The sequence below is a fragment of the Thermobia domestica genome, chromosome 4 (assembly GCF_964235325.1).
Source record: "Thermobia domestica chromosome 4, izTheDome1.hap1.1, whole genome shotgun sequence".
Lineage (NCBI taxonomy): Eukaryota > Metazoa > Arthropoda > Insecta > Zygentoma > Lepismatidae > Thermobia > Thermobia domestica.
In genome coordinates this window covers 276,994,550-277,020,325 of record NC_137457.1, presented here as the reverse complement: position 1 = coordinate 277,020,325, position 25,776 = coordinate 276,994,550, and the positions used below count along the sequence as shown (strand labels likewise).

General features: G+C 36.9%; 2 protein-coding genes across 5 annotated transcripts in view; both read right to left on the bottom strand.

The window, feature by feature from the left end:
- Window positions 1-25,776, bottom strand: part of LOC145684076 (potassium voltage-gated channel protein Shaw-like) — a 748,265-nt gene that overhangs the window by 175,620 nt on the left and 546,869 nt on the right. The window lies entirely within an intron of this gene.
- Window positions 22,317-22,763, bottom strand: LOC145683134 (protein GVQW3-like). Its single transcript, XM_081754498.1, has one exon. It carries the CDS (start codon window positions 22,761-22,763, stop codon window positions 22,317-22,319), a length of 447 nt encoding a protein of 148 aa, XP_081610624.1.

Below are 25,776 nucleotides of genomic sequence, written 5' to 3'. Positions count from 1 at the left end.
AACTTCCATCATCATGAAGTCTGTTCCCATTTTAAATAATACAGTTATGCAAGATTTTGCCGCCCCTCGAAACTTTCCGCCCCGTGCCGACCATGACTTTGCGAAGACTCGTCCAATCAAAGATCTAAGCAAATATATAGACAAATTATTCAGATTTTCGGGGAATCAAGCAAACTTTGGGGATGCCGGTCCTCGTTTCTCCCCTTCCACGATTGCTGTCACCCCTGGGAGCCGTATGCACCATATCACCTCTTGATTCAATACAGGCCCGCAACTAGAGGGGCCTAGGGGTGCCTGCCCCCCAGGCCTCAATACAAATTTCTATTATTAGTCTAATTCAAAAAAAACACAATTTAGATATTTGTAAGATAATTTTTGGCGACTTGGGCCCCCCAACATATTCATGCCCCCCCCAAACCTCTGTGGCTGGTTGCGGGCCTGATTCAATATATCACCATTGGCTACTCGAAGTCCACTCATCTCTCTTTTTTAAAAAAGTTGAAAGTAAGTAAGGTTAAATATGTCAATAGCCACCAAATATGTCAATATGTCAATAGACAAATTACACAGTTATTATTGTCTTTATCGTACTTGTGAATACTTGGTTCTATCAACTGTTATTGTTAAAACCTGAATAATGATTTAATTGTTCGAAAAGTTTTGTTAGTTCATCAACAAAATGTTTATATTATTTTTTTTAGTTTCTTTTTTGAAATAACAATGAAAAACGATTGACCATTTTGTAAACTGTTATTCTCTGCTGCCAAGTGCTTTTCAATTTGTCATTTTGCCACTCCCCGGTCAAAACAAAACAAACCAATTACCTGCAATTTTACATATAATAGCCTATTGGAAGTTGTTGAAGCGTATTTCTCTGTTGCAGTAGAAAGAAAGTTAAAAAAAAAAATGTCGCATGTCTGCCGTTATAACATATATACAAGTCTCCTTTTCAACTCCCCCCCATACAAAGAGAGAGAGAGGGAGAGAGAGAGAGAATATATAATACATAAACAGTGGATCGACACCATTGTTTAACAGAGACATCTAGAGGACAATTGTTGTCGGATATAATTAACAGGAAGTAATGGCGTAAACAGAGCTTAGTGTTTGAGAGAGTCGATTTTCGCTCTTTACGCATGAAGAATCGCTACCAAATGATATTTACATGTTCTATACAAAATATCAATAAGGTTTTATACTCAATTAATCTAGATTTATTTTCAAAGAACTTAAAAAATTCATTACTGAATTTCCTATGTCTGTCTGTCTGTCTGTTATTTACGATTTTCTTTTGTCAACTTTGAGTCCTCCATTCGATAGGGCATCAAAAACAATCTGAGGAAGTAATGGAATTTTTCGCGTCACTCTTACCGTTCCCGAGATATTGGCCCAAAAAATGGCCAATTTCCGAAGATTTAAGGAGCCATATCTCGGGAACCTAAGTTATAGAGAGATGATATTGGTGGATGTGAACATTTTGGTACCAAATAGTAACCGGTGGCCACATCACTGGAAAGTATCGACCAGTTAATATCAATTCCAAAATGTTTACCATCCTCTTAGGTATTGATTAACACCAATATTATCTCTCTATGACTTACCGTTCCCGAGATAATAGCCCGAAAAATAGTTCCGATTTCGAGAGATTTAAGGAGCCATATCTCGGGAACCGTAAGTCATAGAGAGATTATACTGGTGTTGATCAATACCTAAGAGGATGGTGAACATTTTGGTACCAAATATTAACCGGTGGCCACTGGCTAACTGGCCACTGATCCCAGTGGTGCCCACCCCCCCTCATGTCCATGACGCACCCCTCCTCAATTGTCTATCCGTAGGTGTTCTTCCATGAAAAAAAACTTTTCGATTAATTTTTACACCTCCTCAAACATATTTATATAGATTTTTAACCCCCCAAATATTTCAATGACGCAGTTTGCGTCATAGCCCCCCCCCTTGTGGGCACCCCTGACTGTTCTTCAGATATTGACCAAAAAGTTCGAATTTCGGGAGATTTAAGGAGCCATATCTCGGGAATCGTAAGTCATAGAGATATGATATTTTGCGAATTTTTGCAAGAAAGAGAAGAAGGCGCAGATACAAAGATTTACATGTAGGAACAATCACAGTTATCCTTCCCGCTCCATCTCCCCATTCCTTTTAAATTCGTTCTGCCAATGCTCTTGGAGCATTCTCAACTGGTTTTAATTTTCTTTTTTCACTTACAAACGAATAAAATCCAACGTTAGAAATAAAGATTTAGGAAAACACAGCGCTGAAAACTTTTATTTGTTTTCGGAGCATGGACACAGAGTATGGAGTTTAGATTCCATGTTCAGCACCGAGGTAATATAAGACTCGGGACTACATTTTAAGGTGAAGTCCAAACCCTCCGTAAAAATATTTAATATTTTAGTGCTCTTCCACGGGAAATGGAATCCGGGACCACTCGCTACACGCTAGATCAGCGGGGAGAGCATTGATGAAAATGTTACAAGTCAGTCCGTTTTGAATCTCGCCGATGTATGACGTATGAGCAGTATTCGTAGATTTCCTTAAGAAAATTTCCCTCGACTGACACAAAATTTTCCCTCTTCTTATCAAAATTTTCGTCTAGTTTGTTGAGTAGTCAACTCCTATGACAGAAGTTATGTAATAAGAATTATTTAGCTATATTGAAAGAAGTGCATCTATTTTATTAAACTTTTTCCCCATTCACTTTTCTTGCTTCCATTAAAAAAAAAAAAAAAAAAGAATGGGTGCAAATTATACTACTTTGAACACACACATACACTATTGTTATTGTGTTAGTTTATTTCTGAAGAACAAAGAAAAATTTTAAGCATTCATATTTGTCACGCAGTCAGCGCGAGCGTTTCCCTGGATTTTCAGGTTTGATGGAAAGAAATAACTTTTTACACTTTATGATAAATTTACCTACAAAATTTCCCTAGATTAAGGAAATTTCCCTCAAACTACAAACACTGCGTATGAGTGGAGTTTTACAATCTAAGTAAAGCAGAAAGAGAGAGAGAGAAAAAACATAATACGTGAAGAAAGGAAGAGATGACGTAGGAAAACAAGTGTTGCCAGTGTTCTCGTAGTTATCGATTCACGAATAGGATGTCTACAAAAAGCTATGCTATCGATTTTCGGGTTTGTCTGTCAACACTGTCTTTTTTACCAACATCAGCATAAAAATATGCCAGCTCCTTCCCATCAAACTGAGAAGCCGAGAAGCAAACTGTCACATCACAAGACACTTGGATGAACATAAGAGTTACATAAACAGTGGTGGCAATATTGGAGAAAATACGAAGAATAGACGTACCCGGTGAAATCTGAAGTTTCCAGAGAACGGTTTATATTGTACAGTAAATTATACACGGGCTACCATATAACCTTTACTCCACTACCGACTTTTATTATAAAAAATCTTTCTGTTGTAAACAGTATGATACAAAATCACTTTAACATAAATAATCCTCTAATAACTGGGTAGAGAAAGGTATCCAAAGGATCTCCACAGAGCCCTGAGCAAGCTAAGTGGAGTGGATTTAGGATTCCTAAGTGGGCAAGACAGGAGGTCTAGTGCTCCGAGCAAGCTAGACGCTTTTTGGTTAGGTAGCTTCCAGAGCTCCAAGCAAGCTAAGGGAGAGGTGTTGACCAATAGTAGACTGATATTAGATATGGAGGTGGTCCTAGTTTTATAGCTGCCCCAATGTGGTGGTGGTGGCGTTGGTGGTCCTTCTTCGTGACGTGGCTAATGATGTTGCTGGTAAAATGAAATGAAATTTTTGAGTTTTACGTCCCACGGTTAGGCCGGTTAGGCTAAAGGAGACGGTGATGATGAGAAATGAATGAAATGGTGGAATGGGAGGAAACGGGAGAAGCCCGAGGAAAACCACGCACACTGTGTTCACTTGGCGGGAGCAGGGTTTGAACTCGGGACCCCATGTACCACAGGTGAAAGCACTACCACTGAGCCACCGTGGCCCGCGTAATTTCGCTAGTGGCCCTGACTTCTACCACTGTAGTAGTTCGTAGCAGGACGCAGATAGTGTTGTTATAAATAAAAAGACGTGTTGATTCTTTGTAAACAGATTCATGTGCAGGTTATTACAATACCTGTATGCTATGTAGAAGAACACTTACACAACACATCTAACTTCCATGTCCCAAATAAAGACTTTATTTTATAAATAATTATATCATATTTATAATGTAATACTGAGTTGTAATATTATAAGTACCCTTTGTTGCCTGTGCTGTTTTCTACGCTTAACTTATTGCAGTAAAACTTGCTTCAACTTTCGCTACGATCTGTTTTCCTTTGCACAGACTCGCAAAATATACTCTATATTAGAAGAATGCTTTAACTAAGCACGCACTCTTGTGCAAAACATTTTGGTGATCAGACTACGGAAAAAGATGAAAACGGGGTTTTTTTCAGAGAACAGTTTATATGCTTCGCGAAAGAAGACTTACACAGTACCTCTAAAATGTCTCAGATACATAATTTATTTAAGGATTTTTGTCGTCGTTGTCTGTTAATTGCCGAGAGATGTCGACAAGTGTAACATATCAGTTAAGCACATTACCTCCCCAGAGGTTCTATTTTAGTACTTAGTCCTTTGTCCCCTATCTTTGTGGCTATTGTTTTCCTTTATTGGATGCTTCCTATATGGTGCTTCCTTCTTCAGTTATTTAGTTATTTGGTTATTAAAGAGTAAGTCGTGGATTATAGTTTTCGTTAACTTAATATTATGTGATCATGCCCAAAACTTGGGTGTAATAATAATTAGTGATTTTAACAGTTTTTGAATTGGTATGTAAAATATGTAATTGTATTAAGAGATATATTTAGAGGATTGATTTGTCCCAGGCGTTTATTCAATACCAATCAGCTACATAAAAATAAAACTGAAACATTCATTTCCCTCTTTTGTAACGCATAATAAAATTTCCCCTTAAGTACATATAGGGTGTATCGAAAAAAAACCTTCGTCAAATATCAGAGAGGCTGTTTCTTTCGCTTCCAGCGTCAGCGCACGTAATGACTATATCAAAGCGAAATTCGAATCTAGAGGACATATACCGACATTTCGAACAAAATGTGACTATAAAGTTCAAGGAGAACACTAGAAGAAAATCTTCGCTTGCTCCTTAGTAAAATTGTTTTGCCAACATAATTTGGGATGGGTGGGCCTCGCAGTTTAGCTACCTTCTCGTGGTGAACTCTGGGTTATTTTCAAAGCATCATAAGCCAAGGGCACCCATGTTGTGGTTTCCAAGGGGGGGCAAGTATAAACGACATTTCAAATGTAGTCTCAAATTTTGGGGTAACTATTCTAAAAAAATATTGGGTTTTTGGTCTTCCGAAGTACAATTTCTTCTAGAGGGGGGCGAGCGCCCCACCTTGCCCCCCTGATGGGCGCCCTTGTCATAAGCTATGAAAATATGTGAAGTGCAGGACAGTAATTGAGGAACTGTTACTAATTAGAAAGCCCAATATTTTATTTAGTTTTTATATAAAAAAAACTTTCTAATAAAACTGTCAAAAACCAATTGAAAACATCAATAGAAAGAAAGGTATTTTTAGCCTAAAATTGACAATTTTTTGACCAAAAGCATAACTAAACAACATAGGAAAACATTCCTGAGGCACAAATTTAACATATTTTTCATAATCTGTGAAATTATTGTACGTGTTGCATAACCAAATTACTTTAAAATGGTCAATGCGCGCCATCTAAAGACCTCCAAAAAAATCTAAAAAAAAAAAAAAAAATCAGGCGTCTGTTTGGTCACAAATGGCTACTTTTCCACACTTCAACATTTCGAAAAAATTCGATTAACAATAATATAAATATCACAGAGCCTTTTCGTTTGATACGGTACCTTGCGCAGAACGTTTCATAAAATTTCATGTATGGTTGATTTTGAGGTTACCATCCCGTTCAGCACCGATAGCTATGAGTATATATAAGGCGCGGACCTACAGCTTAATGCGGGATCCGAACCGCATATGCACTTTCGCTGGTAATCGAACCCGGGTCTTCCGCAACTCGCATGATGAAATTTCATATTACCGTACTAACAGTCAACCATATTGAAACTTACATGACCGTCTGTCCTCCAACAGTGCAAATTCAATGAAGTTGAAAGTCAAAAATATGGAAATGGACATTGAATCAAACTTGAATTTCTGATTGTAACTGAGTGACTAAGCAACGTCCAGACCAAACCGCTTAAAACTAGAAACTTGAAATTTTAAAAATGCATAGGATTTTTGACGTTAGGTACCACTAAGGAAGGATTTTTGGAAATTCGACAGGAAAGGTAAAGAGAATATGAGTGGTAATTATTATAGTAAAATGTCTAAATTTCCGAATCTCTAAGGGGTATAGACATGAAATTTGCTATATGGAGTTCAACATTTGAATAATTAGACTTGCGTTTCAGCATTTTTTAAAATGTTTTACCTACAAAGGATAAAAAGAAAGGAAGAAAACCAGGGTGGAGATTGTAGCTGTTAAAATAAGATGGCGATATTTCTAAATCGCTTAAGATTAAAGATATGAAAAATGGTGTTTAGGCTTTTAATTTAAAATAATTAAAGATGTGTTTAAGGTTTCCTGATGTTTCGATTAGAAGAGAAGAGAAAAAAAACGTAAGGGAAAAGGGTAGGGTTGTTATTGTTATAATATGATTACAACTCGAAATCGTTTGAGAATAGAGGCATATTAGAAATATAAATTTCTGTTTCAAAACAAGTGGGCGCATGCCATAGCGTATTCCAAATTTGGCTTTCAACGAGAGAAAATACATAACTTCTATTTTTTTTCAATGGCTTCAAGGTTATCAGTTTCATTAGGAAATAAGGATTTGAAACGAATTTTTGAACACAATTAAGAATTGGGCCGATGTGGGTTTTAATCATAAGATGTTTCAGCTGCTCTTTCCGCTGAAACTGTGGAGATTGTGGCGCCGCCACTGAAGCAAATTGGGTACTACAAACCAGTGATGCCAACCTGAAACAATATGAAATCCCATGTCGAGAGGCAAAAAATCCCATTTTACGTGTGAATTTGCCACGTTAAACTAATTAAAAGTATGCTGTAATATTAAAAATTAAATTTCTGTGTGTTAGTCACTTTTTACAATATCTAAATGAATAAGCCGTAAATTTCGATCTTCTCGAAAAATCCCATATATGCTGCTTATTGTCCCTTTCCGAGAAAATAAGGTAAAAAAACTCCCCACGATATGGGATTTTCCCCCACAGGTTGGCATCACTGCTACAAACCACTAAAAGCAAGAACGAATCAAATCATTCAGAGCGCGTGAGTCTGATAGAATTAGCCAATGATACAGTTAGCTACTGCCAGTAGCAGACGATTCAGTTAGTTACAACTCTTGCCAGTAGTGTCGTCGAGTCACTTTTGTTGCATTGTGGGAACGATTTGAATTTCCATTAGGAATATAGAGAGTGGCTCATCATGGTAATCAGTGGCTTTAATTATTTCATTTTAATTGATGTGTGTATTTTAATGGGAAAGAAGGATTTAATTTTTTCCTAAAGAATAAGGCCAAAAACCATAGTCTTGCCGTGCGAAGAACGAAACGAAAGGCTGAAACATGAGGTGCAAGGTCATAGGTCGAGCAAATTCAGCGATCTACGAACGAAGTCCCAAGGTATAAATGTCCCACTACTTACTACTTTCAACTACCTTGTTGGAGAAACGCTCAAATAAACTAAGAGATCTACCGTAAAATCTAACTTATTATTAATATCTTGTTAATAAGTTCGTTTAAATTACTTTCCTATAATCAAGTTTTAAAATTCTGTCATAGCTCACTGTAACACACAATGTACTGAAAACAAGGTAAATAAATAATTTACCATTGCAATGGTTCACAATTTTGTCATGGTAGAAAATAATAATAATATAAAAAACAGTATATCCTCGCACAACGTTTGTTATTTGTTTCAAAATAACACTCCTATGTAAAGTAGTCTAAATATATTGAAAATAAATAGAATATAGTTGAAAAAATAGGATTGTATCTATTACTTGTTCTAATTTAAGGGAAGAAATGCATATATAGTGATTTCAGTAAATATCAACTTAGTTGACTAAACGAAAATACTGTACTATACGAATATACTGTAACAGAATTACAGTATATTTAAAGAATGTTATGTGAGTTTTGCTTCAAGATTATATGAAACATTTAACTCCATTACATTTTTATATAAAAAAGTACCGTCCCCAAGAGGTTCACATGTGCAATTGTACACGTCACACACGTCTCAGGCCGGCCTTGACCGACCCCGTTATATTCCTTTGACACCCCCCCCCCGTAAGATTCTAACAGAAAAACAAATAAGACTAAATTCATGTTTTTGAGTTTAATCCACCATTTCAGATTTAGTCGACATATAAGAAAATTGAAGTATTCTCCATATCCTAGCACATTATCTTCTCCCACCATTCATCGCTGTATCTACTGTAGTTTTCTAGAACAGAATGGATTCAATAAATAACTCGTTGCGCTAGGTCAATATTTCGTGTATCCACCGAGAATCGAACTTGAGATCGTACGCAGCAAGAGGTTCCCCGTGTTACCAATTCAGATATATATATGAGTTGAAAATTCCGAAAAGTGCACTTTACCTGTATGAGGGGAAAAGTAAATATTTCAGTTTTACGTCCCACGTTTACACCGGGTAGGCTAAAGGAGACAATGATGATGAGAAATATGTGAAATGGTGAATTGAAGAAAGTGGGAGGAAACGGGAGAACCCTAAGAAAGCCCACGCACACGGTGTTTGTGCACCACAAAGTTTACTTGGCGCGAGCTGGGATCGAACCAAACTCTCCATGCACCAGAGGTGAACGCTTTACCAGTGAGCCACCGTGGCCGGTGTAAAACAGGATGGGTTAAATAATATTGTAGCTCACGGCGCTAGGTCAATATTTCGTGTATCCACCAGGAATCGAACCTGGAACCATACACAGCAAAAGGTTTTCCCGTGTTAACAATTCAGATGTATAACGGATGAAAATTTTAAACAGTGATTTTAACTGTACAAAGAAAAAAGATGGACCCAGAATTTCACTGTAAGAAATCAAACACCATTTGAACACTTTTAGTTCAGATGTTGAAGGGAAAATTGAAGAAATAATCTTTATAAAATGTGCTTCGCGTGTCCAAAAGCATTAATTATGTGAAAACAATATCTAGTATGACACATTTAAAACACTTCTTCTCGGCAAACAGTTCGAAAACAAAGCAATGACATACATTTTAGGCATTTTGTACTCTCATGTCCAAAATAATTGTCGCATATCTATATCTGTCCTCTAAAAATATAATTTGATAATGATTTTGCAGGGTACTTTTAATACTGATATTATGTGTATAATCGGGAAATGAATATTTGTGGTAAATTTAGTAGGAAAATGATTATCGTTATCAAATAGGATTATCGTTATATCTTATACTAACATTATAAGAAATACCGAGCGAATTCGTTATCAAATTATATTCCTACAACAACACATTTATAGATATGCGACAATAATTTTGGACATGAGTGTACATATATCCGGGACATACTTAGACAACACATTATCTACAAGGGGTGACTACGTGTCATCTGGAGGTTGGTAATGCGTACTGTGTCATACTGTGTCCAAAAGTAGTTTCTGTATTTTTTTTGCAGTGTTAAATATTATCTTTTCTTCACTTTTGCTGTTTCCATATTTAAAGATTAGTTGAAATATCCGTTCTTCGCATGGGGAGAATAATATTTGTCCAAAATGTCTGGAAGTAAAGAAAAGAGTGAAATAAATAACGAACAGTAATATCTTTATCCTATCTTGTTATGGAATGCCGCATAACAAATTTGTATTACTGATTGCATATAGACAATATGTTCTTAAAAACAGAGAAATTCATAAATTTTAACCCTCAGCCAATTCCCCTTTCGAGATGAAAATAAGGAAACTGCTTTGTTGGCGACTGCATTTGGTGAAGTTCTATTTGCGCATAGAACTTGGTAGCTCTCGAGTTACACTTTCCCTGCAAGGATGCTAAGCGATTAGGGTATGCGCCTTTGGCGTGGAGACCCAGGTTCAATTCCCAGAGGGAGCTCATGTGGTTCAGATTCCACGTTAAGCTTTAAACCCACCTCTCTCGCTGCTGAAGGGACGCTAATCTGAAAATCAAATCAATTCAATTCTCTGCAATAATCTAACAAACATTATTATTATTATTATTATTATTATTATTATTATTATTATTATTATTGAGCTGAGCGAAGCGAAGCTCTTATACTCGGGTTAGCCGTTTGGTTGTCCGCGAACTCCTCCTAGACCGTTTGGCCGATCTCAACCAAACTTAGCACGCTGATAGAGTATCTCGTGCTGAGTGACAACATAGGTCGAAATCAAAAATCCGATGTACCATCGAGGAATAATGACCAAAACATGCTTCCTCCTAGACCGTTTGGCCGATCTCAACCAAACTTAGCACGCTGATAGAGTACGTCGTGCTGAGTGACAACATAGGTCGAAATCAAAAATCCGATGTACCATCGAGGAATAATGACCGAAAAACGCTTCCTCCTAGACCGTTTGGCCGATCTCAAGAAAACTTAGCACGCTGATAGAGTATGTCGTGCTGAGTGACAACATAGGTCGAAATCAAAAATCCGATGTACCATCGAGGAATAATCACCGAAAAACGCTTGCATAGACTTAACATGGGGAAAAAGTTTTCACGCGATTTTTTTGTCAACAATTAAAAATGGCATTTATTATTGCATAATGGGCAGGAATGATTACGTAGCTTAAGCTCGCTCAGCTCATTTCATTGCAATCGGGTACATCCATTGCATTCCTAGTTATTATTATTATTATTATTATTATTATTATTATTATTATTATTATTATTATTATTAAAGATAGAAGCGAACAACAGTAGAAAACGGAAATTTAAGAAAGAAAAAAATAGAGTACTATAATTACTGTAATTTTAAACACGAATCAGTCTGTATTAATAATTGAAGATTTTTCGATACAAGTTTCATCTGTTGTGAGACGCCCTCCTTTGAATTTCACAGAAACAGTAGGAGTTTCCTTCGACCTCGAGGGAGTTTCTATCCCTTTGATAATACTAACAAGAGCACTAAGAAACATTCGATTGTCCTTTTGTTCTCTCTTTCATTCCGCCTTCTAGCGGCAGGATTTGAAATTAGGCTTTTGGAATGAATAAGAAAAAGTTATGGTGCAGTTTATATATATATATACAGTATGAAACGATCTTCTTCCTTTTTTCCTTTGAAAATTCAAATGAAGGGGAAATTCTTTGTAATAATTCTCATAAAGGTTTAAGTACGCTTTAAGGACAAACAGTATTGACGTACGTTTAATAATAGTCAATTTATGGTTATTTAATGTTCTTTTTAGTTTCGAAGTTTCATAAACATTGTATAAAGAGTTATACTTGCTTTTGATTTCCTTTTTGATTTAGCTGCTTTATGTAAGCTACTAGACACAGAGCACAAAGAAATCAATAAACACATCATTAACAGAAATATATTTCGACCTAACTCCAACGTAGTATAAACTTTATCAAATGTGGCTGCATTTTGGTTATGTTCCTATTTTTAACAACTTCTTTTTAGAAAACGTAGTTTTTAGTCATCGTCCGAAGGGCAGATCTAAAGGTTCAAAGGTTTATTGACTCAGAAACGGAAGACGGTAGTCAATCCCTGTACAAATCCAGTTAGAATAAGATCACAAACTTTCTTATAACCAGACTTCATTTTTTACGTTCTTTTCCGGACCCATACAAAGGTTTTTCCCACTAACATTCTCTGTATCCAACAGGTTTTTCCAACTAACATACTTTTTAACGTACAAAGGCTTTTCAACTAACACCCTCTGTATTTTACAAAGGCTTTTCGACTACCATTCTATATAGTAACAAAGGCTTTTCGACTACCATCCTCTATAATTATATCAAAGACTTTTCGACTACAATCCTATATATAACTAACAAAGGCTTTTCGACTACCATCCTCTAAAACTAACAAAGGTTTTTCAACTGCAATCCTATATAACTAACAAAGGCTTTTCGACTACCATCCTCTATAACTAACAAAGGCTTTTCGACTACCATCCTCTATAACGAACAAAGGCTTTTCGACTACCTTCCTATATAACAACTAACAAAGGCTTTTCGACTACCTTCCTATATAACAATTAACAAAGGCTTTTCGACTACCTTCCTATATAACAACTAACAAAGGCTTTTCGACTACCATCCTCTATAACTAACAAAGGCTTTTCGACCACCATCCTCTATAACTAACAAAGGCTTTTCGACCACCATCCTCTATAACGAACAAAGGCTTTTCGACTACCTTCCTATATAACAACTAACAAAGGCTTTTCGACTACCTTCCTATATAACAACTAACAAAGGCTTTTCGACTACCATCCTCTATAACTAACAAAGGCTTTTCGACCACCATCCTCTATAACTAACAAAGGCTTTTCAACTGCCATTCTCTATAACTAACAAAGGCTTTTCGACCACCACCCTCTATAACGAACAAAGGCTTTTCGACTACCTTCCTATATAACAACTAACAAAGGCTTTTCGACTACCTTCCTATATAACAACTAACAAAGGCTTTTCGACTACCTTCCTATGTAACAACTAACAAAGGCTTTTCGACTACCATCCTCTATAACTAACAAAGGCTTTTCAACTGCCATCCTCTATAACTAACAAAGGCTTTTCGACCACCATCCTCTATAACGAACAAAGGCTTTTCGACTACCTTCCTATATAACAACTAACAAAGGCTTTTCGACTACCATCCTCTATAACTAACAAAGGCTTTTCGACCACCATCCTCTATAACTAACAAAGGCTTTTCGACCACCATCCTCTGTAACGAACAAAGGCTTTTCGACTACCTTCCTTTATAACAACTAACAAAGGCTTTTCGACTACCATCCTGTATAAGTAACAAAGGCTTTTCAACTGCCATCCTATATAAGGAACAAAGGCTCTTCGACTACCATCCCCTATAACTAACACAGATTTTCGACTACCATCCGATATGACTAAACAAAGATTTTCCGACTGGTATCCTACATATCTAACAAAGTGTTGTAAACCGAATAGCCATCGTTATTTGGTGATCTTTTGACTTCCGAGATGAAGATTCAATCTCCAGACCAGTTGCCTGGGACCATCGACAGTTGTTATCCTTCCGGAGAACATCGCCTGCCAGGAGAACATTATATATACCATTTCGACAGAATTAGGAAAACAACATTAATGATAAAATGAGTATTGTAGTTTCAAGCATCAGATGATGCACGGTTGTAACATTCTTTGAAAACAATAAGAGAGCGTCAGCGTCTACCTTTTTCTTTAGCAGTCACGACAAAAATATATGCGTCATTCTCTGAGGAAACTCACCCTTACTAAAACGGACACTCTCACACAGAGACAGTCTTCCTTTTACCCCCCCCCCCCCGCCCAACGTTTTAGTAACCTGTTCATAACGGACAGGAATAAATTCTCAATTCATGTGCACTCATATTTAGGATAGAAAAGACTTTCTGCAATTTGAAAACAAATATATTTTCAATTAATATCTTCGTCTTGATCGGCAATTACTAATAAATTCCGCTCAGAAATTAGTGTTGTTGCAGGATTAGGCTATACGGCAAACAATTATTGCACATTTTCCCCCAAGGAGTTCTTAAACCGCCATGATTAGTTAGTTCTATTTACATTTACAGTCCTTAAGAATAATGTTGCATGCTCTTTCTTACGGTGTTACGTTTACTACAGTTAAGAGACTTTTATAATACGTAGTATGGCTTTCATTTGAGAAAAAAAAGTCACACAAATATTTTGCAGTATACCCTAAGGGATACTTTTGTTTCTTTACAGAATAGGAGGGGATCTCCTCATTTCCCTAGTAATTCGAACACTGAGCACAGTGTTTTGATATTAGTCTACATTTTATAATTACTTACTGTACAAGGTGCACGGTGGATCAGTAGTAGAGCTGTTACCTCTGGTGTGTGCGATCCCTGGTTCGATTTCCGGCCAAGGGTACTCCAATTTTCTCCCACTTTCTCATTCCACCAGTTCTTCCATCAATATTCAATTGCCTTAACCATTGTTTCCTTTAGCTAAAGGCGTATAATCGTGGGACCTTGAACTGAAATATTTAATCTTCATTTTTAGAATTACTTACATTTATAACTAACGTATACTATTTACTGTGTACCCCGTACAATTACTACATGAACTGTGAATAATCTAAATATATGGAACCTCTCTGTAACTTTTTTTTTCTTTTTAGATTTCTGGGGTTTCGGCATCTACGACCATGTTAGCCCGTCTCGTTTGAGGGATAACGTCCCTCGGTGAGGACACAATCCGGGGAAAGGGAAGGAAGGAAGGAAGGAAGCGGCCTGGGACCTATATGTTAGGTACCACCGCGGCAATTGAATGGTGTGATTAAGGAAAACTCAAGAAAACCTCATTCAGGATGGCTGACCTGTGTCTCCACCGGGAATTGAACCCGGGACTACGCTACGCGGGGCCACGCCTCTCTGTAACGTATACCTCTAATTTACGGACATTAAACATCTCCCATCGGAGTCTGTTATTGAGAGGTTTTACTGTAGCAGGTCCTGGCCTTCAGAACCTTGGTGTTACATAAGGTCACGAAATACAAACAAGTGAGTTTCGTTTCAGGCTGTGTACAACTACGGTAGATTTTAAAATTATGTGAATTCAATATTGAGTATCAGTTTAGCGTCCCTTTTCAGCAACGAGGCTATATGAGACGTGGACCTACAGTTTAACATGGGATACGAGCCACGTGAGCTCCGACGGTCCAATAGAACATTGAGACCAGAATTAATATATATACAGTATGGTGCTAAATTCGTTGTACAAAAGCAGAGGAGTGATTCCTGAGAGTAAAACAAACAAAAAGGTTCCAATAAACATAGGGCGAAAACCTCATCGTTTACGTGTTATAGGCTGCCGAAAACATGAAAAAATGAATTCTAAAAGGTCCATAGCTCCAAAATTATGGGACCTACTGTAGTCGGGTCAAGATTTCACTTAGGAACTAGTATGTGCTCTATCCAAAAATGTATGTTTTAGAATCCTAAAGTACTCACGCAACAATTTTTATGGAGGTAGTTGGAGAGTACTTTATATCATTGGCTCGTAGTCAAACTCTCTCTATAAAAATTGTTGTGGAAAAACCTCAGGATTCTGAAACACGCATTTTTGGATAGGACACATACTGGTTCCTAAGTGAAGTCTTGACCCAACCAAGGTAGATCCCATAGTTTTGGAGCTATGAACCTTTAAAATTCATTTTTTCATGATTTCAGCAGCGTCTAACACGTAAACGATGGGGTTTTCGCCCTATGTTTATTGGAACTTTTTTGTTTTACTTCCAGAAATCACTCCTCTGCTTTTGTACAACGAATTTAGCGCCATACCATATTATATATATAAACTTCTGATTGCGACAGACGAATATAGAGATGGAACCTGTTCTTCGGATGCTGAATCCATACTGAACAGTTGATTCTTGTAATCTTTTACAGTTATTACTATATATACCCTAACCCAGTGTTCGAAGTGGAGAAAAATCAGAGCTGGAGTGTTCGAAGTGGAGAAAAATCAGAGCTGGGATGTTTTATTACAATTTTGACTTGACATACCGGCTATCTAAATGTTGAAACATAGTGAGGGTATGTTGCCTAAAAGATAGCATTTCTATTTGCGTAGTGACTCAAAACCATGGGAAAGCTTCTCCGTAGTTACGGAGAAAGTTGGGGGCGGGGGAAAAGTATCTCCCCCTATGTTGTATTATAGAAAATTGCAATTCTCTATGAAAACGTTCAAAAACCGAGTTTTTATATGAACAATTTTTAAACAATTTCTCGTGGGACAACTCCCGGACCTCATTCCACTCAAGGGTATTCCAGACATCCGGGAGGTCAGGCTTTTCCACAGCAGACAACCCCTAAATCCGCCCATTCCCAAGTTTTTAGATTTGAATGTACCCGAAGTTTTTTTTCGTACCTATACATATAGAACAACCAAGAGCGCCGATTTCTCTGTAAATTTGGGGGGCTCGGCCCCCCAGGATCGGCGCCCTTGAGAACAACAAAATCCACCACTCGCCGTATGTTCTTTAAATTTGACCTCCGATTGTGCTATAGTAAGATAATCAAGAAATGCAGCAAAATTCATATCATGAGGATTAACTTCCTGATAAATGAATTTATTGGGGAAGCATGTAAGAGAGTTGCTTTTTATTTTTACTAAAAACTTCTCCATACTGAAAATGTTTAACTTCCATTAACGAACATCAGATTCAATTAAAAGCAATCGCCACAAAGATCTTAATTTTAGGGATACATTGCAGAAAGCTAACTGCACACGTACTTAAAATGTTATCTAATTATTAGAAAGATGCAAATATACTTTTTAATGAAAGCAACGGATTTTTTTTTATTTCATAAACTTATTTTTTTCTCTCGGATTCAGTTACATGTTTCTTTATCATTGTAGGCTCAAAACAAGTCCCGACGAACTCACAACAATACAAGAGCGCCCATGTTGAGGTTTCCAAGGGGGAAGGGGGGCCAGTATAAGCGACATTTCAAATTTAGTCTGAAATTTTGCGGTAACTATTCTAAAATATCTATTGGGTTTTCGATCTTCCGAAGCACAATTGCCTTTAAAGGTAGGGAAGGCGAGCGCTCCACCTTGCCCCCCTGATGGACGCCCTTGCAACAATACTTTCCGATTTCAGTTTAAACGAGTCGCCTTTACTTTGGTGGGAGCAAGGGCCGAACTTCTTTGTAGACGCCTCATTTTAAAAACAAAAAGTAAGAAAAATAACAAAAATGTCGGTGTTGGCAACTTAAAAATTATTTTTCAATAAGAAATTAAATTTTTGACGTGCAAAGCTATTCGTCCATTACTGTATACAAAAATGGGTTTATTAAAGGTCTACTAGAATCCACTCTACAGTGATGGTATGTCTTGATCACTGAAAAACCTGAGACGGTATGTCTTCATCACTGAAAAACCAGAGGCGGTATGGCATACCACCACATACCGTCTCACTTCGACCACTGTCCTAACCATTAACAATAGCAGATGACACCTCAACCAGTAACAGACCTTCACACGATCCAGAAGTATGGATACGTCAACGACAATAGCGCCATCAATGAGGAAGGGCGAAAAATCCCTAATATCGAGAATAGAAACGAGTACACCAACACCTTGCAGACAGTCTGCTTGAGGTTGGCCATTACTTGCTTGAACTTTTGAGAAACTTTCTCATAAACTGTCTGGGTTTTGAGAATCCTATTCCGACTGTTTGGGTCGAAATATTCTATCAAAACTGCCCACTCTTGTCAACTGGGTCGAAATATCCTATCAAAACTGCCCACTCTTGTCAACTGGGTCGAAATATCCTATCAAAACTGCCCACTCTTGTCAACTGGGTCGAAATATCCTATCAAAACTGCCCACTCTTGTCGACTCGGTCGAAATATACGATCAAAACTGACTACTTTTGTCGACTGTTTGTGTCGAAGAGATAAATCTATTCATGAATTTCAAAAACTGCCTGAGTCTGGAGCAGGCCCGTATCCACGGGGGTCTAGGAGAGGCCGCCCCCCCTAAATTTTTGCTGGCACCCCTAAAATTTTCACAATAGGCTTGCAAATGAACTATAGTATGGTGATAAACTATAATATGGTTGGATCGGGCCCCCCTTAACTTCTACCGGGCCCCCTTATATTTTGGGGCTGGATACCGGCCTGGTCTGGAGTTTACCTACACGAGAGCTTTCCGCACTCTATCCCGTTACTCTATCCCCAAAACGAAAAAAAAATATTTCAATATTTAATCCGAGAGTTAATAGTGTTTACTATTTCTGGTTTCAGTCGAGAAATAAGAGCTGAGATTGAATGTTTTATTGCGATCTGCAACCCATCTCAGAAACCGTTTGTCCCTTCTATTATCGCTTTCGCTTAGAACCGGAAATGGTACTAGATTTCTACTACTTCCGGTTGCAACAGAAATGAGAAGTTGAAAGATAGAACGTATACTTTCTTGCGTTACTGAATTTCGTATCAAAAACTGCTTTTTGCTATCTCTTAACGTTCTGAGTTTCGTACGTCGATCAACGGTGAAACCGGAAATCGTAAATATTTTCTACTTCCGGTTCGAAAAGAGGGAGAAAGAGCGAGATGTAATCTTATTCTTATGACGTTGAATCCATATCAAAATAACAATTTCTCGCTATCTTTATCGTTTGCACCCTCCTATCTGTTGACGGACGGATGGACGGACATTTCCATTCCACTGTATAAGACCTATACATTTGCATAGTATAGTTGAGCAATCTAAAATTCAAAATTCTAACCTTTTAGTTCAGTGATATTATTTGTTCCATATACAAAAGAAAAAAATGTTTACTTTATGAAATAATATTTCATTAAATTACACGAAACTATTTTATGTTCTCCTTTCATACCAAGAAGAACTACCTAAATATAGAAGATGACCATTGCTTTCTCTATAATAGAAAGAAAGATTGAATGTCTTCAACAATAAAAATGGCGATCCCCTGTTAGGAGAAAGTTCTGTGGAAGTGAGATAAAAGACGAAGTATGAAGGAGGCTCAGTGACCTAAATCCATCTTCTTAATACCACGTTGCATTTATCCACCGTTTTATGGATCTCTTCGTGTTCAGGGTTTCCATACTCGCAGTTGCAACAGTCACTGGATGTTCTTCGACTAATGGAAAACATTTTTCTCTGTAATCTACCCAAATGATTTTTTTTAGTAACTGTATTTTTTAAAATTGATTTTCTTTTTTTTTTGTCTCGTTAAAATAGACCATGAGAATAGGTTTCTTAAATTATTTAAAATTTCGCTTACAGTGGACTCTAAGTTTACGGACCTATCTTTTTGTGAACAAATCGATCCACGAGCAAGGTTTGTGAACAATTTTTCCCTTCCGCTCACGAACAATATTGTGGGGTACCAACGCAACATACGTCTGTATCTACAACTGCACTCGCTCAGTAGAGCTTCCGCGTGTTTGCTGTAAACACGCGAAGTATAAAGTGTAGAAATTTAGTTTATTTCTTTCGTCTATTTAATTACCGTCGAATAATTTCGTTTTCTATTATTACTTCTTTTCTTTTCATCTCGTATTCTACATATCTTCAGCAAACTTAAAGTTCGTTACTAAATTGTCTATGTCTCTCTGTGTGCGTGTCTGTTATTTGCGAATTTTTTTTTTTTTAAATTTCAGACCTCCATTTGGTAGTGCATCATAAATATCTGAGAAAGTGATTGAATATTTCGCGTCACTCTTACCGTTCCCGAAATATTGGCCAAAATGTCCGATTTCTGGAGATTTAAAGAGCCATATCTCGGGAACCATACGTTAAAGAGCAGCGTTTCCCAATCTTTTTCAACTTGCGGCACACTTATAGATATTATTATTTGTAAATATAATAAAACACAGTGGTAATTTTTCTGTGATTATTGATCTTCTCACAGAGAAGAAAGCTCGATCACTGGTTTTCCCCCGTGGTAAATCATTATGCTTATTTTCAATTCTAATCTAAAAACAGAAAACAATTGCAATGAAATATTGGACTCAGGTTTTTAAAAATACGCTTGCTTTTTAAAAACTGTATCCAACATTTTACTAAGAAATAAGATCACTAAATAACGAACGAACAAACAAATCTCTTTTACTTTTAAAACACAAATTTAGGTAACTTGTCGAAAGGACTGAATAATATTTTAAATTTTCAAGTTACGAAATAGTCTGTAACAATAAAGAAACAATAATGGTCATAACAATTATAACAAATACTTTTTCAATATTAGAAATGTACAGAACAATAACCCGGTATGAAACTTAAAATTATAGATTCATAGTAAAGATTCACAGTAATGTGAAATACAAATATACATTTTCCCCTATGTTTTGCAGTTTGATTGCTATAAAATTAACAATTTTGGTTCGATTCCTCGCGGCATACCAGCAGCCCATTCACGGCACACCAGTGTGCCGCGGCACACCGGTTGCGAAACGCTGTTATAGGGAGAGATGATATTGGTGTTGATCAATACCTAAGATGATGGTGAACATTTGGTGCCAACTAGTAACCGGTGGCCATTGGCCAACTGACTACTGTTCCCCGGATATTGGCCAAAGAAGTTCGAATTTCGGAACATTTAAGGAGCCATATCTTGGAACCGTAAATCATAGAGAGATGATATTTTGCGAATTTTTGCGAGAAAGAGAAGAGGGTGAGGATAAAATGATTTACTTTTACATGTAGGAACAATCACAGTCATCCTTCCCGCTCCACCTCTCCATTCTTTTTAAGTTCATTCTAACAATGCTCTTGAAGCATTCTCAACTGATTTTCATAGCATCTGTGGATTGTCAGAGGGTGTTGGATGAACATCTGTTTAGTAATTATAAACAGTTACAGATCCAATGTACTAATGAAGACGATTGTATTCTATTTAATCAAGTCCTTAATACGGCTTTAGCAAAGTGCAAAAGAGACTTTTAAATGTCATTTCTACGGAATTATGAAAGAACAAAAACCTTTTAACCTAAGAAAAAACATTTAGTTAAATTTTTAGAGAGGAATAAAATTTTACGTAAATAAAACAAGCAACACTGTCACAGTGTCAGGTGTGCACTTGCGGGGTTCCACCGGGTGCAGACCTCCCCAAATCTCCCTAGCTCAACATGCATTTCTACAATTTCTCATTAAAAATATACTTGTTTAACAGGTAAATGATCGGTGTAACATGAAAATTCGAGTTAACACTTTCTCTGTACTCTTTCTCCTATAGAAACAATCTAGTTCTTTTATTTTTTTCTGAAAATATATGTGGGAGTATATTACGGTTACTTATCGTCTTTTCGTGTACAGAATAATACTCGTTCAATACTACATGACCTACTGGCTTGTAGTATTGGAGCCCTTTCCAAAATTTGGGCCCCTCCGAACAGAATTTTTTGGGTACACACTTGGTTCTAAGTATCCAAATTGGCACATATAGCTACATTCAAGTGTAAGTAGTTTTAACAACACGAAGTATTTGAATGTGATGAGATACGAAGGAGGGGCACTAGTTTGGGACAGATGATACAAAAATAAATTTCATGTATGTCCTAATAATAAACGTATACTCAACGACTGTGTATGGCAGGGATGCAAATAACCACTCACCCACTCGCCCGGGAAGAGTGGTTCAGCGGTGCGGACGAGTGTTTAATATCATACCGAAGATAAGTAAATGATTTCTATTATGGGATGTAGGCTAGTAAAATTTGGTTGCTTATTTTCATCTCTGCTGTATGGGATTTTGTACTTTTGGTAGAACATTTACTTTACTATTGCAATTTTGTGTCCACTACGCTTTCTTTTTTGTTATCTTGTGTTTTCTAAGTAACTCAATAATGATATACGAAGGGCATACTGAAAGTTGTGAGCAACATTTTTTTTTCACAACCGTAATCTTTATTTGTAAGTGAACCCAAATAATCATCTCAACCTACAGACCTTTCTTTCACTTTTCCACATAGTCTCCGTTTCTTGCACAAATTTTCCCCATCGTTCTGAAAGTTTGAAAATATCGTTACGACAGAATTCCGCTCCAGATGCCCGAAGACACTGACGCACTGTTTGCCGAATATCCTTCAGTGTCTCGTAGCGATGGCCTCACACTGTTCCTTCACAAAACCGAAAACTGGTAGTCAAAGGGTGCCATGTCGGGGCTGTAGGGAGGATATGGAAGCGTTTTCCACCCAAATGTCCTGATCTGTTCCATTGTGGCACGTGCAGTAAGCGAACGCGCATTATCCTGTTGAAGGATGATGGTCTTTCCAGGACGTTTATCACACAGGGCACGACGGAGCTTCAAGAGTGTCTGGATGTAGTGAGCAGAATTTATGGTTTGTCCAGGCTCAAGAAAATCAACCAGAATGCAACCCTGTGAATCCCAGAAGACGGTCCCCATAGCTTTTTCTACCGATTGCACTGTCTTTGCTTTCTTCTTCGGTCACGAATTCAAGTGGTGCCATTCCATACTCTGTTGTTTCAGGTTCATAATGATGTGGAACTAGCTTTCATCTCCAGTCACAATACTCGTTAAAAAATCATCACCTTCATGTCGAAATCTCTGAAGAAGGGTTTGGGCAATAGTTAGTCTCTGATGTTTGTGGTCCTCGGTTAATAAACGTGGGGGCCCAATGGGCACAAACCTTCCGATAACCTAAGTTGTTATTTATTTCTTGCACCGCACAATGCCCAACATCAAGTTTTGCAGCGATTTCATTCGCAGTGATATGCCTATCTCCTCTAATCAGCTCATCAACCCTTATCTTGTTGCGTTCCGTGGAGGCAGTTTGAGGGCGCCCGCTGCGAGCCTTACCTTCGATACTAGTGTTTCCATCCTTAAAATGTTTCACGCACCTCCTAACATTGTTGCACCCATGCACATATCTCCATAGGCACGCTGCAATCTGCGGTGAAATTTCAGAAGCAGATTGATCCTCTTTAACAAGGAATTCAATCATAGCACGCTGTCGAAACGACACATTGCTGCCCGCCATTTTCCAAATCCCGCCTGTGGTCACGTGCTAGCAACAAATAGCGTCAACGGCTGGAAAGAAATGAAAGAAAGGTCTGTAAATTGAGATGATATACTTGGTTTCACTTACAACTAAAGATTGCGGTTGTGAAAACATGTTGCTTACGACTTTCAATATGACCCTCGTACAATATAACTTTGGAAACTAAAATATTTAATATTAAAAAAAAATGTTGTAAAATGCTTTTTACGTACTTACGAGCTCCCATTAAAATTAACTAAAGGATGGGAGACTGTTGATGGCGTATGGTCTCTAGAGGAATGAAACGAAGACTGTGATGCGACGTTACCATATGATAAAAAAAGGTGTGTGGCTAAGCAGACACACTACAGCACAAGTAGGTGAGCAGGTTACAAATATACATCGTATTTTGCTTCAGAAAATAGATAAAACTCGCTACGGTGCAGAGCCACCCCCTCTTTTAAAAACCGCGTTTAAAAGGAACACGCAGAATTCCGCCTTCAAACGCTATAAACACTTATTCTGACCAATAAACAAACAAAGATATTAGTTTATGTAGTATTATTTTGTAGATACCTTGTTTTTATTCCGCTTTCTATTTTTAATGCAAGTGGCAGAACCACAGTGCAAAAAAGGTGAAGGAGCTTAGTTTGTCACAGTGAACACAACGTGAAAACTGAAGAAGTTTTTATAGCAAATGAAACTCCTTTTTTAAAAAAATTGCCTGATTCACAGGCAACCAAATTAACAACAGTGCTATGGGTGTTGCATACCGTAAAAGGAAAATTTGCTTCGCTGACTGCTATACTATGACATAGGACCACAAAGGGAACCAATTTCCTGATTGTCCTTCGCATCTTGCGATCAATTGAATGCATCATCCCCATCAACGAACTTAATTACTAACTTCTGATCCTCTACATCCCGGCCAAAAGTTGATTAATCAAGTAGTTATTAAAATTTTGTCTCTCCTAGACGGACAGACAAAGGAAATATTTTGTATAAGAGATTTTTGTTTGTTTGTTTGGTAAATTCAAACATCTTTAAAAACATATTCTTTATTCTCTTTAACTTGTTCATTAATCTCTTTTGAGAAAAAAAGATAATGTGGTTAATAGGGTCGCAAAGAAGCTTAAGTGAGTTGAATACATGCGCCATATTTATTTATTAGTATCACGCAAGTAAGTGGGATTTATTACAATCACGCAAGTGAGTAGGACTTATTAGAATCACACAAGCAAATGGGACTTAATAGAATCACGTAAGTGAGGCTTATTGGAATCATACAAGTGAGTGGGGCTTATTAGAATATTACGTAAATGAGTGGGAGACTAATTAGAATCACGCAAGTGAGTGGAAGACTTATTAGAATCATATCAGTGAGTGAGACTTATTAGAAGCACACAAGTGAGTGGTATTTATAAGAATCACACAAATGAATGGGATTTTTTAGAATCACACAAGTGAATGGGAGACTTATTAAAATCACATACGTGAGTGGGAGACTTATTAAAATCACACACGTGAGTAAGACTTATTAAAATCACACAAGTGAGTTGGAGACGTATTAAAATCACACAAGTGAGTGGGACTTATTAAAATCACACAAATAAGTGGGACTTATTACAATCACACAAGTGAGTGGGATTTATTATAATCACGCAAGTGAGTGGGAGACTTATTAAAATCACACACGAGAGTAGGACTTATTAAAATCACACAAGAGAGTTGGAGACATTAAAATCACACAAGTGGATGGGAGACTTATTAAAATCACACAAGTGAGTGGCACGTATTAAAATCACACAATTGAATGGGACTTATTAGAATCATGCAAGTGAAAGTTCTTAGAATCACGTAAATGAGTGAGACTTCTTAGAATCACACAAACAAACTTAATAATATTCTAATGTTAATATGCACGTACTTCTATTACCTATTTTACACAATAACTCTTGAATGTTTTTTAAAAATATTTTTCGCAATAGATAGCTAGAGCAATTATCCCCGCCGAGTCATTGTTAATGGAGTAAATCCGTTACTATCTTAACGAATAACGGCGACATATGTCCGTCCGTTAGAGTCCACACGATAACTCTTAAACGAAAGCTATTTTTTAAATGTATAATTTTCTTCGGCAATACATGGCTAGAGGAATTATTATCTCGGCCGAGTTAGTTAAGTAAATCAATAAAAACCTTCATCGGTAGCCGTAACTTTAACGGTAGATACACATATGTCCTTTTTCTACTATTAAAACAAAGATACTAAGAGGTACACATTTTGTCGTTAGATGACAGCAAACATCCTTTACGGTTGACATCTACCGGACAGAATTAAAATCTCAAGTGAGCGTAATTCATTTTTACTGTCAACCACACATTACATGAGCTCTTTCTATTTATATGTGAAAACTATCTTCTCATTTCTTTGAAGTGAATTGAACCGTTTAATGATGCGACCTTACTAATTTCCCCCTCTTAGACCTCGATAAATTAGCATCGTTTTGTCAAAATGCATTAGATTTACAAATACATTTAATATTTAATACATAAGGCTTTTGGTATTCTGTATTTGAACACAGATGGAATACGAAAAGAATTGTTTATTAAATTAAAAAAGTCTCCGTGAAAATTATGTGGAATACATAAAATTTAATATTTTACTTAAATGAAATGTGCCTTTTATAATAGAATATAATATTCAGAAAGCAGGAGACATCCTATTTAGATTTTAAAAAAATATGCGTCTCGAGATTCCTAATAGTACGCAGTTACGTCCTTCTTGTGTTACCTAGTGCTGATCCAAGAGATTACGCTAGCGTCCGGACAACTTGTATATATTTAGAACTATTGTGATGATTTAATTTGTCACCTTAAAATTGCATTGTTTCAATTTAATTACAATTCGAAATATGTTAAGAGCCAGAAGCATATTTACATTTGACCATTAATATTTGTGTAATTCATCTGTAATATATTTGTGAGGATTTAATTGCAACGTATTGTACAGG